Below are 15544 nucleotides of genomic sequence, written 5' to 3'. Positions count from 1 at the left end.
GACGAACACATCGTCGATGTAGAGTAACCACAAAAGGACATTTTCAACACTTGGAACACAACTAAATGCAGTCTCGTGGATGGCAGCTGTGGGTCAATAGTTAAAATCAATCAGTAATGCTCCAGAAAGACCCAATGTAGTCCATAACTTACTGGTTCAGTAGGTTCTGTGCGTTAAAAATGGTAGTTCTGGTAATTCAGTCCATAAAATGCAATATTAAACATGGCAACTCAACGAGCAGATTAGTGTCCATTTGTAGTAAAAACACATGAACATATTCTATACATGGACAATAGAATATGTGGTGTGAGTGGGTAACACGGTAATCCCAAAAGGGGGACTTACCCAGCCTGAGCCCACCAGGAGTAAGAGCACTCTTATCTCCAGGACATGTGTTCTTGTTAGCAGTTATGGATACAAGTTCCAGCACCCTCTCAGCTCGGGCTCCATCCATACCCTTGGGCCTCAGATCTACTAAAACCAGATGGTTATCTGTACCTCCTGTAAACAGAAAGAAAATATAAGATTATCATAGCTTCAATAAAAACATTGATGGATCTTCTGAAAATGAATTAGATAACTGACTGCATTACGAGCCAAGATGAAAGTCCTCATATAAAAGATATGCAGAAGACTGGTGGAATACTACTCAATTTGCTTAGATAGTGCATTATGCTATTAACATAGGTCACCCATCCAGATGGTGATGCTACATCTGTACAACAACATGTAACAAAGGCCGATGGTGTACCATAATTAGTATACCTGACACAAGCGTGTACCCCTTCTTGAGCAGGGAGGCTGCCATGGCCTTGGCATTTTTCAGGACCTGCAGAGCATATTCATGGAACATTGGAGAACTGGCCTGTAGATGAAAAAAAAAAAAGTATGTTCTTGTATTATAATTTGATTTCGTATCCATACCACAGCATTCTGCAATGTAGAATCCCAGGACAAAATAAGCTCGAGTTACAGTGAAGCCCAATATTGGAGAACAACTGGAGAAGGACTACAACGTATGAAAATACAATCTCACGAGTAGACAACCTGCTGTCCTAGACACCTGAATGGCAAGCCGAGCTGTATGATACACGATAGCTTTCACTTTATATAGAAATGATCGGTGAAAGTGGTTTTACCCTTTCAGCCTTCTGCGCACAAGTGTTAAAACTTCACAAAATAGCCAGTACTCACCTTGCGGCAATTCAGCGATGCAGCCTCACTGTTTACTGGCTGCAGCGGTGACATCATGTCAACATGGCTGCGGCCAATCACTTAAGGCTGCTTGTGCTGCCTACATTGGTAGAGCCTCTGATCTTAGTGGTCGGCCACAGTGCTACTGACGTGACATCACCGCTACAGACGTTTAAAAAAAAAAAAAAAAATACTAATAAAAAGAGACCCAGTGTGCTGGACTGGGGAAGGCCCAGTACTGGCTAATCTCATTATTTGGGACATGGCTAAACGCATTACTTTTAAACAGACATGCAGAATATTAAAAGGGAGAGTCCCTTTAAAGGCCTTTTCTGAACGAAGAAGAAATAACTGCACAATCACAAAAGATTTCCCTGCTCTTTCCTCAATAGCACACTCAGAGGAATAGTCAACACGTGACGGCAACTATGGAAATGGCAAACCAGTGATCTCCCACTCGTGCTGGGAAAACGGGATCGTGACTCATTCGGCAGTCTGCAGTCACATGGAATGACAGCAAGATGTGTACATGACTAGCGCACATTGCCTTGCATTATTATGGAAATTTTAATTACTTAACTGCTCGCAGATATCATGTATGGCATCAATATAGATGACGCAGATTGTCTTTTACACCTTTTTATTATTTTTAGAGAAAAATAACCAATTTAAGACACGGGTTCAATTTGTACCTATAGTCAGCAATTAATAGTTTCACAGGGTGAGGTGGCTGTTTTGGATCTGCAGTATTCTCCAGCGCTGTCACAAGTTGATTAATAACTGCATTTCCTATTGGAATCACCTGCTCGGTGGTTATCGGCCAGCAGGTGTTTCACAAGGAAACGGTACGCCATCTAACAAAGAAAAGCTTTCGGAGTGTCTGCATCGTGCTGCAGCTTGTAAGGAGCAGAAACGATACATAGCATGTACACACCATCCTGCTACGTACATATAGAAATGCATATATGTACTATAATCTCACTATACAATCCAGCAATGCCACCTACAGCACCTAAATTACAAGCATTGCACGTTCAGGGAGGTTTCCTTCTTTACTCCCCATGCTCCAAAAGCAATAACCTTTTAAAGGAGAAAACAAAAATACAATTTTGCCATTTTGGGGGTTTTGTTTCTATGGTGTTCATGGTACGGCAACAATGTCTAGATTATTCTCCAAGGTCAGTACGATTACGGCAATATCGATCTTGAGGGTTTTTTTTATTATTATTTTAGTGGTGAAAAAAAATTATGGAATGTATAAAAGAAAAATTTGGGTCACCATTTTGAGATCTGTGACTTTTTAATTTTTCAGTTGATGGAATTGAATGAAGGATTGTTTTTTTTCTGTGCCCTTAGCTGACATTTTATTATTACCATTTTGGGGTACCTTTGGTATTTTCATAGCTTTTAATACATTCTTTTAGGAAAATGCGGCAACTTTGGTGCGCTGACTTTTTATTTTCTGCGTTGACAGTTATATAGATATAGATATAGATATATATATATATATATATATATATATATATATAGCAGCACAGAAAAATAATTAAAAAGTGGACTTTACTGCCTGAACGGCGTGGCAACGTTTCGGATATACAATCCTTTAGAAGGATTGTATGTCTGAAACATTGCCATGCCGTTCAGGCAATAAAGTCCACTTTTTTATTATTTTTTTTGTGCGGCTTTTCTTTTTTTGCTCATAATGTTCGGAGGTCATTGGACTGTTGGCTGGGAGAGCTTTGCACTACGTTAAGGTATTTTTTTGGATGCTGTTCCAATTTTTATAAAATAAAAAAAAAAATATATATATATATATATATATATATATATATATATATATATTTTTTACAGACACAATACCACCGAATTATGTACTTTTTTCACATTTTCAGTTTCTTTATCCTTGAAGTGGATAAGCAGGTTTAAACTTTCATAGATTTTTTTTTTACTTTTTTTCCTTCATTTTACTTTATTTTTTTTAATCCCGCGGCTCAGTGGTTAGCACTGGTGCTTTGCAGCATTGGTGTCCAGAGTTCAAATCCCACCAAAGACAATATCGGCAAGTAGTTTGTATCTTCTCCCTGTGTTGGTGTGGGTTTCCCAACGCTGACTTTCGTTCCCACCCTCCCCCCAAAAACATCATACTGAAATGTAGATTGTGAGCCCCAATGGGGACAGAAATGATATATGTAAAGAGCTGCGGATTAGGATGGAGCTATATAATGTAAAGCATAATAAATAATTAATCCCCTGAGGGAAAAAGAGCCCCTGATCGTTGGATTGCTTATACCAAATAATATCACAGTGTTGCAGTGTACAATAAAAACGCAGTTCTCCTATGAAGCCCAGTCTGTGGCTGAGCTTCACAGGACGACTAAGAAGCGAGTTATGGGGGCTTTCAGCTGCCATAGTAACTCATCAGTTCCACGCAATCGCATTTTTGAGGGGCTGACGATCTGCCTAATATGAATATATAGAAGAGTCAACCTGTCAATAACAATATTAGTTAAGTGTGCGATAAATGATGACACACATGACTATATGATAAAACTGGATAATAAAAGGATTAAAAAGCCATGCGCTGTGACAAGCAATTAAATAACATGTGTGTCACAGCGCATCCAGGACAAGGATAGCAGAGGTAGTGGGGACCGGAGCAGGCAGATCCTTTGCATCATATGTGCAGGAATGGACCGGACAGGAGGTCTGCGTCTCAGTGTCACACTAAACAAAAACTCCATAGCGGAAACTGACTGGCTCTATGGATCGGACATCTCCGCTATGGAGATTTCTACAGCAATGCGAAGAAGTGAAATCTGCAGCTTTTCCATAGCAAACTTTAACCCCATTTGTGTGGATTTTGCCACTTCAGATCACAGACACCGCCTCAGATACATCCCGTGTGGACGTACCCTAAAGCAGAAGAAAACATAACAACAAGCTATGGAAAGGATACTCGAGTAGTCTGTCTGTAGCGATCGCCATCTGTCTCCACAATGTAATGCAGCAAAAGAAAAATCTGCTTAGGTCTCACCTGCTTCAATGCTACCGCGACTGCTGCGATGGCGTGATTGTGAGGGCCTCCCTGGATGGAGGGGAACACTGAAAAGTTGATTTTATCTTCAAAGTTGTAAAGAATTTCTTTTCCAGTTTTCTTATCCACAGATTTCACACCTTTTCGGTAAAATATCAGTCCAGACCTAATTTTAAGGGTTAAAAATAAAAAAACACAACAAAATAAAGTCGCTATTCTTTTTGCTTCCTTGGGTATTACCAACAAAAACATGACCGGCAATGAGGACATGCTCCTGAAGAATGGACGAGTGACGCATGAATTTACACAAAGTGGGACATGAGTTGGGTGATCATTCGGGCGTCAGCCATATTGCTGGACTTTCCTTTACACAGGATTACTTGCTCTGCCCAGCTCTCCTTTGCCCTCTAAGAGTCGCTGCCACACATCTCTGCCAGTGACTTTGCTCTTTATCTCTAGAGAATAAAAGGGACGGCTGTCTGAAATTGGACATACTGAATCTTTATATGTCGTAGGTGTAATAATAATAATATCAGCAAATACCTCCAATTAGAAAAGTAGAATTGTTCTTCTAATAAGAAATATCGCTTACCCCATGTGCAGGCATTGCAGTAGCTTAGGTATCCATGGTTGCGACCGCTAATGGATACCTATGCTACTGCAATGCCTGCACATGGGGTAAACGATATAGCAAATCAGAAGAACTATACTACATTTCTAATTGGAGGCATTTGCTAATATTACTACATCTACATTAAGAATGAAATATCCTCCTCGACATCATCTGCCGGAGAAGCCTATTCACATCAGTGTCGGTCGAACCCATCAATATCCGCAAGTTAAGCCAGCTTTAGTCTAATGTGTACAGGGGCCTTAAGGTTGACTTGTAGTATTTCACTTGTTTTGCCTTCAGTTCTACGTAGGCAAAATTATACTTTCAACATTATAAATCTTTTGCCACAAGTAAAATAATACATAAATCAAATAAGATCAATGTGAATGGGGGGTGGGGAGTAAATTGTTCTTAAATTTTCAGGGATCACTACAGTGATCACGAAGATGTATGTCCATGGTACCCTAGGACTCACTGATCAGAATGACTATCGCACAAGACTATTATAAGACAGGCATGACACAGCCTGGAAAAGCACAAAGCCGTGGAAAAGTAATGTTGCCCTTTGCTCTATTTTCTTGTGAATAAAAAAAAGTTAATCTGACTTCATATAAAGCTGGCGTCTCATTTCTGAAAGCCTTTGGATGTTACTCTGTGCACCATTTGGTATACGTTGGCCAAGTTGTACTGGTAGAGCCATGTTGGTCCAAATGCAGTCACAACTTTTGGGCACGCCAACGATCCCATGGCAGCTGAAGCTATTAAATTGGCGGTCATTCAACTTTCCTTGATCTTGAGTGGACGCATGACTGAAAGATACTGTCAGCACAGAATGACTTTCAAACCACGCACAGGCACCCGTTGGAGCCTTCGCATCACCAAACATTTTGGCACACCTTCCCACCTACATATCTCCTATCCATTCCTGCTCTATAAAGCCAGTGTCGACAATCAAAGAAGAGAAGGTTGGCGGTCAAGAGATAACCAGTAGGTGGGAGGTGCACTTTAAAGGTTTGGACATGCCAAGGGTGCTCCGAACACCTGTACTTTGTTTCAACAGTCATTCGGTGCTGACAGATCCCTTTAACACTTTAGAGTCATCTTTTGTTGTTGTATAAGGAGACTTTTTGGTGATCGTTTTTATCAAATTCCCAGGTGCTCGCCTCACTATGAGGTCTATGACCACTTCTTGTATCCTTTTGTGACAGAACAGGCCATCGATGCTCAATACTAAAGAATCTGAGCGGAGGCACATTAGAAACCAGTAGAAATAAAGCCTAATCTCATGTATGCTGCTGCACTGGTGCTTCCTATAAGCAAAGTATAACCAAACTACATAATGGGAAGGCATTCAGATAAAGAGAAATATATAGTAGCCCAGGCAGGCAAAGCCCAGCATAGTATATCAGTGTATATAAACAGCACGGCAGCTCTGCAAGGAGTCTGTATGTTATCCCAGTTATTGCGTGGGTTTCCTCCGGGTTTTCCGTTTTCCTCCCACACTCCAAAGACATACTGATAGGGAATCTAGATTGTGCGCCTCATCGGGGACAGTGATAATGTCGGTAAAGCACTGTGGAATTAAAGGAGCTATACAAGTAAAATAAATAAACATACGATAATCTGTTTGACCACGCACATATTGACTAATCAATAATTTAATGATATAAAGTAGGACTTGGCATCAAGATCTTACAGTGTAAGGCTATGTGCACACGATGCAGATTTGGTGCAGAATTTTCTGCACAAAATCTGCATCTTCGGGCAGAAAACGCAGCTGACAATTTCTTGCTTTTTTTATTCGTTTTTATGCATTTTTTGTGCGTTTTTAGTGCGTTTTTTGCAGTGCAGTTTTGTAGTGCGTTTTTAGTGCGTTTTTTATGCTGATTTGTCAGCTTTTTTTAAAGCTAAATAAAGAGAAATAAAGTTTTAAAAAATATATATATATTTACATGATGTCATTTCCTAGTCCAACCTCTTCTCAATCTCAATCAAATTTCACAACGTGCGTCGGTACGTCGGCCCGACGCATAGCGACGGACCCCTACCGACGCAAGTGTGAAAGACTATGAAGGAACAGATGAATGACCTCGGGGAGACCATGTTAAATATTAATTAATTGACTTATTCTTGGTCTTGATGCAGTACAGAGCACATTGCTTCATGCTGACGTTTCAAAAGCTATTTATGTATATAGGAGCTCAGAGCATAAGTCCACTCCATATACAGGGAACAAGTGATCCATAGAGAAGATATATAAGCATCTCTTAGGAGGGTGTGGGGCTCTTTTGTCACGTGGGACTGTCATCTCCCATCTTCACCCTCATTCTCTCCATGGATGTCCGAGAAGGAAGGAACAACAGCTGGTAGCTGCAGCCATGATGACCTTCAAACTTCAGACACAGACAGATGGCTTCCATTCGGAACTTGGGAAAGAGGGGTAACTAATGCTGATCTCTACACATGGACAATCCGTTCGTAACTATTTACATCTGTTTTATGTTTTTGCTGCAAAGTGATTTTTCTATGGACAATCAATAAACCACTATACTTTTTATGTGAATATGACGACATTTTTCTTTTAAGAATAACGCACCTGGTTAAGTCCTGATTTACATGAATGTGCAAAATAAGCATATTTAACAGACCAAAACATCCAACACTGCGGAGACACCATCACGTGTTTCTCAACGCAGTGACCCAGAACACTGCCCCCATCCCTTATGGGAAATATGCAAACGCATGTAAAGTAAGCTGCGGAGACACCATCACGTGTTTCTCAACGCAAGCAATGAATAGCCAGGCCTTTCTCCGGGAAGGGCAGCATCCAATAAAGGAGAATATCCAATAAAGGAAGACCACCTATGCCAAGCATGGTATCCATCCACAAACAGCTGTTTCGGGGTTTTTGCCCCTCATCAGTGTGGAGTAGGAAACTGGCTATTAGGAGCAGTGCCTGGTGAAAGGCTATGAAGGAACAGATGAATGACCTCGGGGAGACCAAAACATCCAACACTGCGGAGACACCATCACGTGTTTCTCAACGCAGTGATCCAGAACACTGCCCCCATCCCTTATGGGAAATATGCAAACGCATGTAAAGTAAGCTGCGGAGACACCATCACGTGTTTCTCAACGCAAGCAATGAATAGCCAGGCCTTTCTCCGGGAAGGAACAACCACGGGAAGGGCAGCATCCAATAAAGGAGCCAGTTTCCTACTCCACACTGATGAGGGGCAAAAACCCCGAAACAGCTGTTTGTGAATGGATACCATGCTTGGCATAGGTGGTCTTCCTTTATTGGATATTCTCCTTTATTGGATGCTGCCCTTCCCGTGGTTGTTCCTTCCCGGAGAAAGGCCTGGCTATTCATTGCTTGCGTTGAGAAACACGTGATGGTGTCTCCGCAGCTTACTTTACATGCAAGTGTGAAAGAGGCCTTTATGAGCGTTGAATAAAAAAAAAAAAAAAAAAAAAAACGGAAAAAAACGGTGTAGGCTCCCGTGCAATTTTCTGCGCCAGAGGGGGAAAGCCGACGGCTGGGGGCCAATATTTGTAGCCTGCTATGAGTATCAGCCTGCAGCTGTCTGCGTAGCCTTTACTGGCTATTAAAATAGGGGGACCCCCCCCAAAAAAAAAAAAATGTTGTGGGGTCCCCCTATATTTTATAGCCAGAAAGGCTATACGCAGCCAGCTGCGGGCTGATATTCTTAGCCTAGAGAGGGGCCATGGATATTGCCCCCACCCAGCTACAACTACCAGCCTGCAACCGCCCCAGAAATGGCGCATCTCTAAGATGCGCCAAATCTGGCGCTTAGCCTCTCTCTTCCCACTCCCGTGTAGCGGTGGGATATGGGGTAATAAGGGGTTAACGTCACCTTGACATTGTAAAGTGACGTTAACCCCAGTTAATAATGGAGAGGCGTCTATAAGACGCCTATCCATTATTAACCCCTCAAAAAAAATTGGTGTAGGCTCCCGCCCAATTTTCATGTCCAGAAAGGGAAAGCCAGTGACTGCAGGCTGCTAATTTGTAGCCAGGGAAGGGGTTGATCTTCCCAGGCTATGAATATCAGCCCACAGCTGTCTGCGTGGCCTTACTGGCTATTAAAATAGGAGGACCCCAGAAAAAAATGACATAGGTTCCCCCTATATTTTATAGCCAGAAAGGCTACGCAGACAGCCGCGGGCTGATATTCATAGCCTAGAGAGGGGCCATGGATATTGGGCCCCCCCCCCGGCTACAACTACCAGCCCGCAGCTGCTCCAGAAATGGCGCATCTCCAAGATGCATTAAATCTGGCGCTTAGCCTCGCTCTTCCCACTCCCGTGTAGCGGTGGGATATGGGGTAATAAGGGGTTAATGTCACCTTGACATTGTAAGGTGACGTTAACCCCAGTTAATAATGGAGAGGCGTCTATAAGTCGCCTATCCATTATTAACCCCAAATTACTGAACACAAAAAAAAGACACAGGAAAAAGTATTTTAATATTCTACATTTTACCATACTTACAAATCCGTTGATGATCTGTAGTCTTTTCCGACGTAGTCCATTAATATCGAGTGTCCCACGACGATCTGCCATGGAGAACAGCCACACCAGGAGATGTGACTGCTCTCCATGGCTGCCAAAACACACTGACAGGAGCTAAAGCTCCTGCAGTGTGCCTGCGCATGTGCGCGAGTTTACCGGAGTTCAATGAACTCCGGGACTCTTGCTTTACGACACTGCTGCGTGAGAGATTTCACGGCAGTTCAATTGCCGTAAAGTGAGCTCCCGGAGTTCATTTAACTCCAGGAAATGAACGGGCAGCTCCGATACACTGCAGGAGCGATTAACTCCTGCAGTGTATCACCGGAGGACGTCGTGGGACAACCTATACTATGGATTACGACGGAAAAGATTTTTTTTATTTTTATTTTGGGACAAGGATGATCGTGGATGGTGGCCTTCGGGGACGTATGTGGTGAGTATGTACTACATGTTATATGTGTGTTTGTGTTTTTAACCCATTGTAGTCAGTCGCCTGACGATGGGACAACTCTCCCATCATCACATTTCGATGGGAGAAGTAGTCCCACCCGACGAATGACTACAATGAGTCACTACTGACAGACACACACACAGACAGACAGACACACACAGACAGACACACACACACAGACAGACACACACACACAGACACAATACATACCATTTCTACCATACGACTCCATTTTCGCTACACTCCGCCCACACACTTCCTCCACATCACTGACGTCACTTCCTTCTGCTGCGGTTTTGACACCCAAATCCGCATAAAATCTGCAGATGGTATTTACATCTGCAGTTTTTATGCGGATTTGACCCACAAAATGGGAGTCAATGGGTGCAGAAACGCTGCAGAACTGCACAAAAGAAGGGACATGCACTTCTTTGAAATCTGCAGCGTTTCTGCAATGATTTTTCTGCACCATGTGCACAGCTTTTTTTTTTTCACATTGATTTACATTGTACTGTAAATCACAGTGCAGTTCTGCAGCGTTTCTGCTGCAGAAAAAAACGCTGCAGAACTGCACTAAATCTGCATGATGTGCACATAGCCTAAGCGTGCAGTCCCAATCTGCTGCATACTATATGTAACACTACGTAGCCTCGCTGGCTCCTCACTCAGCAGACACCAAACATTTAGCAAGGTTGCATCCAGCAGATCTCCGGAGCAGAGAAAGGGTGAATGAAGCCCAGCGTGAGGACAGGGGAGCCCAGCTGCTCAGTTTCACACAGTTTCTTGATTCACGCTCCACTCCAGGGTGCGAAACTGACGGAAGCAAGAGAGGTGCCAAAAAATAATCACCACGAAAAACTCCAAAGATCAGGAAAAAAGGAGGGGAGGTGTGGGCAGAAACATACGTGTGCCGAGACCTGTTTATTAATTGCTTTGATTGGAAGGTGAAGAGCGCAGCATGAAGAAATGCTGGCAGGATTCGCACGTCAACATTACAATAACTGAAACTACCGGGGAGCACAGGGCTGACGGCAGAATACTGCTATCTTTTATTATTAGAATCCACTCTTGTTATATGCCAGCAAATAAATAAAAATATGTACTACGGAGGAGGAAAAATATCGACACTGAGAATAGCTGCGAGGACAGTTCTCAACTTCCAGGAAACAAGAGGCTGATGTATTTAGTCATTAGTAGTCGGCTGGATGGTAATAGCCCGGCATGCTCATAGCCAGTATCACTGTGTTCTACATCTCGCGGAAACTTACGTCCAGTGGAACATTATTTGCTGGTCACTATAAGCCTTTTATTTTCCATTAAAAATCATAAAAAAAGATAATATGGGCCAACCTAGGGATATAAAGGCAAGCACAGGACAGTGGATCTATCTTTTAGCATAGCAACCACAACGTATTAGAGAGGGCATCCCAAATTTGTGTGTGGTTAAAATTGCAAATTGTTTGTAAAAACAAGCAAATTACTTATTAAAAATCCTCTCCATTCTCAACTTTATAATGCTTAGGTTAGGCTACGTTCACACTAGCGTTGTGCGCCGTTGCGTCGGCGACGCAACGCACAACGCACGCAAAAACGCGTCAAAACGCACGCAAAAACGCTGCGTTTTGCGACGCATGCGTCGGTTTTTGCCGAAAATCGGACGCAAGAAAAATGCAACTTGTTGCGTTTTCTTGGTCCGACGCTTGCGTTAAAAAAGACGCATGTGTCGCACAACGCAACAAAAAAAAACGCATGCGTCCTCCATGTTAAGTATAGGGGCGCATGACGCATGCGTCGCCGCCGCAAACCCGACGCACATTAGCTTAACGCTAATGTGAACGTAGCCTTACCGACCACCCTACATTCTCTGAGTGGCCAGTAACCAAGGAAACGCGTTCCTGTTTTTTTTTTTTTTCCTAAAGACATACATTTTAGAAACTAAAATTATTTTTTCACAATATTACAATAATTTTATTAGAAAATCTGGAGCAGTTTGGCCTCTACAACCTCTACGTGTCATAGTACATATCTAATTCTGCAATCTGCCATGTACGGTGATACACAGAGGCTGCAGAAGTCAAACTTCAAGATCTTTAATTAAACTGTTTTGCAGAAATGCTTTTCAACCCAAATTACACATATTTAAGTAAAATAAATGCTTCAAAAGGTGTCTCTATCTTTTAAGGCAATACTATTAGCACAATAATCTTGTAAATCTTGCTTATTTAACCCTAGTATATTGGCACTTGCATGTTTATCTTTTTCATTGTGAATAATGACAATTGTGGATTGTCTCTGAATATGTGCAATATGAGCACAGCTAGCCTTCTCTAAAAATATATAGAAGTCACTGCTGTAAATCGGGTGCCGGTGTAGGATTACACTCCGTGCAGCACTAGATAAGTAACATGATTTCACTGGCGACCGGCGCAGGACACATCCGCCCAAGTATACTATGCACCTTCGGTCTCAAGGCATCACAAGCAATCTGTTTTGTCTGAAGAAGGTCCAGTGTTGCAGACCTTTATTTTAGATTGCACAGCACAATTTACATAAAGGAGTGCCATGTTACTTGACTATCGCCACACAGCCAGTCTTAATATTTTTTTAAACAGTTTTTACAACCACTATGTGTGAATACAACCTTATATAGATTAAGGATTGTACAAAGGTATGTATATATTGCCAGAAAATTCATGAAGTCATGGAGACATGGTCATTAGCTTACACCATCACAAAACCCTTTATCTTCTATCCACAGGATAGAGTACAATATTCGGATAGTTGGTGGCCGACTGTGGGGACCCTTGGTGATCTTGTGATTTTGGCTCTGTAGCTCCATCTTGAGAGGAATGGAGGTGGTCATACTCTACCTCGGTTTCATTCATTAGCTACGGGACTGTTGGAAATATCTGACCGCTGTACTTCTTAGTCCCATAGACAATGAGTGGTAAGGTTGAGAATGGGCTTGTGCGTTAACATCTACTAAATATAGGGAATAAAGGGTTACCCCATGAAAAGGCAAAACCTAATTTTCCTAGTGAACTTAAGAGTCTCAACATTGAACCAACATTGAGAATACATGGAATTTGTTCTACCTGGCTCCTCGGAGAGTCTTGTGAGTAGTTGTGGTGACAACATCTGCGTAATCAAATGGAGTTGGAATAACATCTGCTGCTACAAGACCACTGATGTGCGCCATATCAGCCAGCAGGTACGCCTTCACCTCGTCACATACCTGGAAGCAAGAAAAAAAAATCATGAAAGATGCGCAAACATGTAGGCTAGAGTCTGAAGCTGCCATTATACAGGGTGGGCCATTTATATGGATACACCTGGGTGGGCCATTTATAAAGTTGCATCCAAACTGGCCAACTTCAAAATGGCTGCCATGGTCAACACGCATCTTGAAAAGTTTTCCGCCTCTCATATATTAATGTGCCACAAACAGGAAGTTGTTATCACCAACCATTCCCATTTTATTTAGGTGTACCCATACACATGGCCCACCCAGGTGTATCCATATAAATGGCCCACCCTGTATATGTATATGACAAGATGACTAATAGGACATCCAGTGTTCAAAAATACATGTGGGGCGTATATGGAAAAATGGATCATTGAAATCGACCCTCAAACACATGCACTAGCAGCAATAAAGACAGTCTAGTGCCTATATATAAAGGCTCCATGTGTAAAAGGTCAGCCAGGGACTAATTTATTGGATTGACTTCCCTACACAACCTCAAATACAGAGCTGGCAGATTAGTTACTTGAATATGAAACCGGCATAGGGAGATAACCAAGGAAAAAATGGAGGAACAGCGTCCCTCCAATTACGACCTATCACCCAAATTGACATTGGATGTGAACAGACTGGGCAGCACAAATAATATCCAGATTGTATGGTGTCAGGTCCTTATTAAAGGAATTGTGGCATCCATTGTCAGGAGAGCACTATTCTTCTGCTTTTGATTTCCGCCTTTCTGATGATTGATTGTTCAGACAAGTGACAGGTTTGCACCACTAACCTGAACTTTGCACTCGCCCATATTAGAAGCAGATTTGACTCTTCAGCATCAAAGGAAAATAAGGCTAGCTCTAGCCAACTTCTGAGCAGCACTTACAAGCTCTCTAGTAAAGAGCTTGGAAGGAGCGTTCGCCTTGCCTAGTATACAAGACGCTGATGATAGATTGCAGGTAACCTGGGCAACAAGGCGTACACCGTACAATTAGAAATCCATTTGGTCTTGAGAACAAAAGATTTTTAATGAAATGTAAACTTTTAGCAGTACTTAGCAATTTTACCCATCTAAGAGGAGACAACCCCTTTAATGGGAACTGTGGACGATAGTCTCCGGAGGGACACTTTCATGGGATAATCCCATCTTAAAGTGAAGGCATATTGCTGCAATATGGCATCATAATAGGCCAATTTCTTTATGGCTGTAGGATGGTGGGAGACCTTGACCGCACAAATTCTGAGAATAGAGATGCAGCAGTGCTATATCAGTGCTTCCTCACTGTTTGGGGCCACAGCTCTTGTTTTCTCTCAGTAACAAACGTTGTAGAATACCCTGGTGTTAGATTGTCCCTTAAAGGAGTATTTTCAAAGGTCTGTTTTGAGCAGCACTCAGCTCGGCAGTCTCCATACTCCCTGGTTAATAAGGGCGGGCACTACTCCTGGAGCGACAGTTCTGGTCAGTAGCTTCTCCCGCTACTGTTACACATTATTAACGGCATATCAGCGGTTGTTTTGATGTCAACACTTTTATCACTATATTTAAATACAGAGACAGCAGGACCCTTGAACAAGCACAGGGTCTAAGGAAAGAGTGAAAACTGGAATTAGGAGAACTGGCCTGGAAACTGCTGAGAGATTATGATTATGTAGAACTGATAACAGGTCAGGAGCTGAGAGGAAAGAGGAAGGAAGAAGCTAACTGTTCTACAGAAATCCGTGAAATGGAGAGAGCTGATTGGGATCTCAGGAGTTAACTACTCAACCTGTAACTACTGAACATACTTGCCAGACTCTGGTGGCTAATCTCCTTGGCAACAAGCTGAACACTATGTAAGATAAAGGCTCTCATGTCAGAGGAATAATAAATTGTAAAATTGCATATTTTCATGCTAACTGAAGCAATTTAATAAAATGAGAATACCCCTGTGCAGATGGTAATACTCTTAACCGGAGAAATAAATTAAAACTCCAGCTAATTTTTGGATTTTAAAATAAAATCAATCTGACTAAAACACTAGGTTTTAACCCTATAATATGAATAACCAATTACACATACAGTAGGTACATGATGACAATACCTCACTTCTTGCCCTGTACAACATATGTTTTGGGCCAGAGCATATTTCCCTTTAGCTCAGTGTTTCAAGTAACAAAACATTTCAGAATAATGACTTCTGTTTCCATACATCAGCTGTAAATTTAGTCCTAATTCAGTCTTCTGAGAGCTGCCGTCTGGTGACTCTCAGGTTGAGACTTCTCTGGCTTTCGCTATTAGAACTCTAGAGAATGTTGTGCCCAGACTGGTAATACTTTGCTTAAAATAGCTAAACATCCTTTTTCCTGCCTATGATTTATACCCAAAGGGTCCAAACACAATGAAAGACTAACACAGCCAAGATGCTGCACCTTCTGTCATCTCATTCAGATGAGAATCTCAGCAGAGACTCGGTGCATCCGTCTACAAGCATGAATCAG

The 15544-nt window shown here is 42.1% G+C and overlaps 1 protein-coding gene across 1 annotated transcript in view; it reads right to left on the bottom strand.

Annotated features, from left to right (window-relative positions):
- Positions 1–15544, bottom strand: part of SHMT2 (serine hydroxymethyltransferase 2) — a 144050-nt gene that overhangs the window by 37659 nt on the left and 90847 nt on the right. The window contains exons 7-10 of the mRNA XM_077297716.1: positions 12924–13063; positions 4229–4394; positions 766–865; positions 346–501 (exon numbers count right to left, since the gene is read on the bottom strand). Of these exons, the coding sequence (XP_077153831.1) occupies positions 346–501; positions 766–865; positions 4229–4394; positions 12924–13063 (562 nt within the window). The remainder of the gene's footprint in view (positions 1–345; positions 502–765; positions 866–4228; positions 4395–12923; positions 13064–15544) is intronic.

The sequence above is a fragment of the Ranitomeya variabilis genome, chromosome 3 (genome assembly GCF_051348905.1).
Source record: "Ranitomeya variabilis isolate aRanVar5 chromosome 3, aRanVar5.hap1, whole genome shotgun sequence".
Taxonomy (NCBI): Eukaryota; Metazoa; Chordata; class Amphibia; order Anura; family Dendrobatidae; genus Ranitomeya; species Ranitomeya variabilis.
This window is presented reverse-complemented; position numbering and strand designations above follow the sequence as displayed.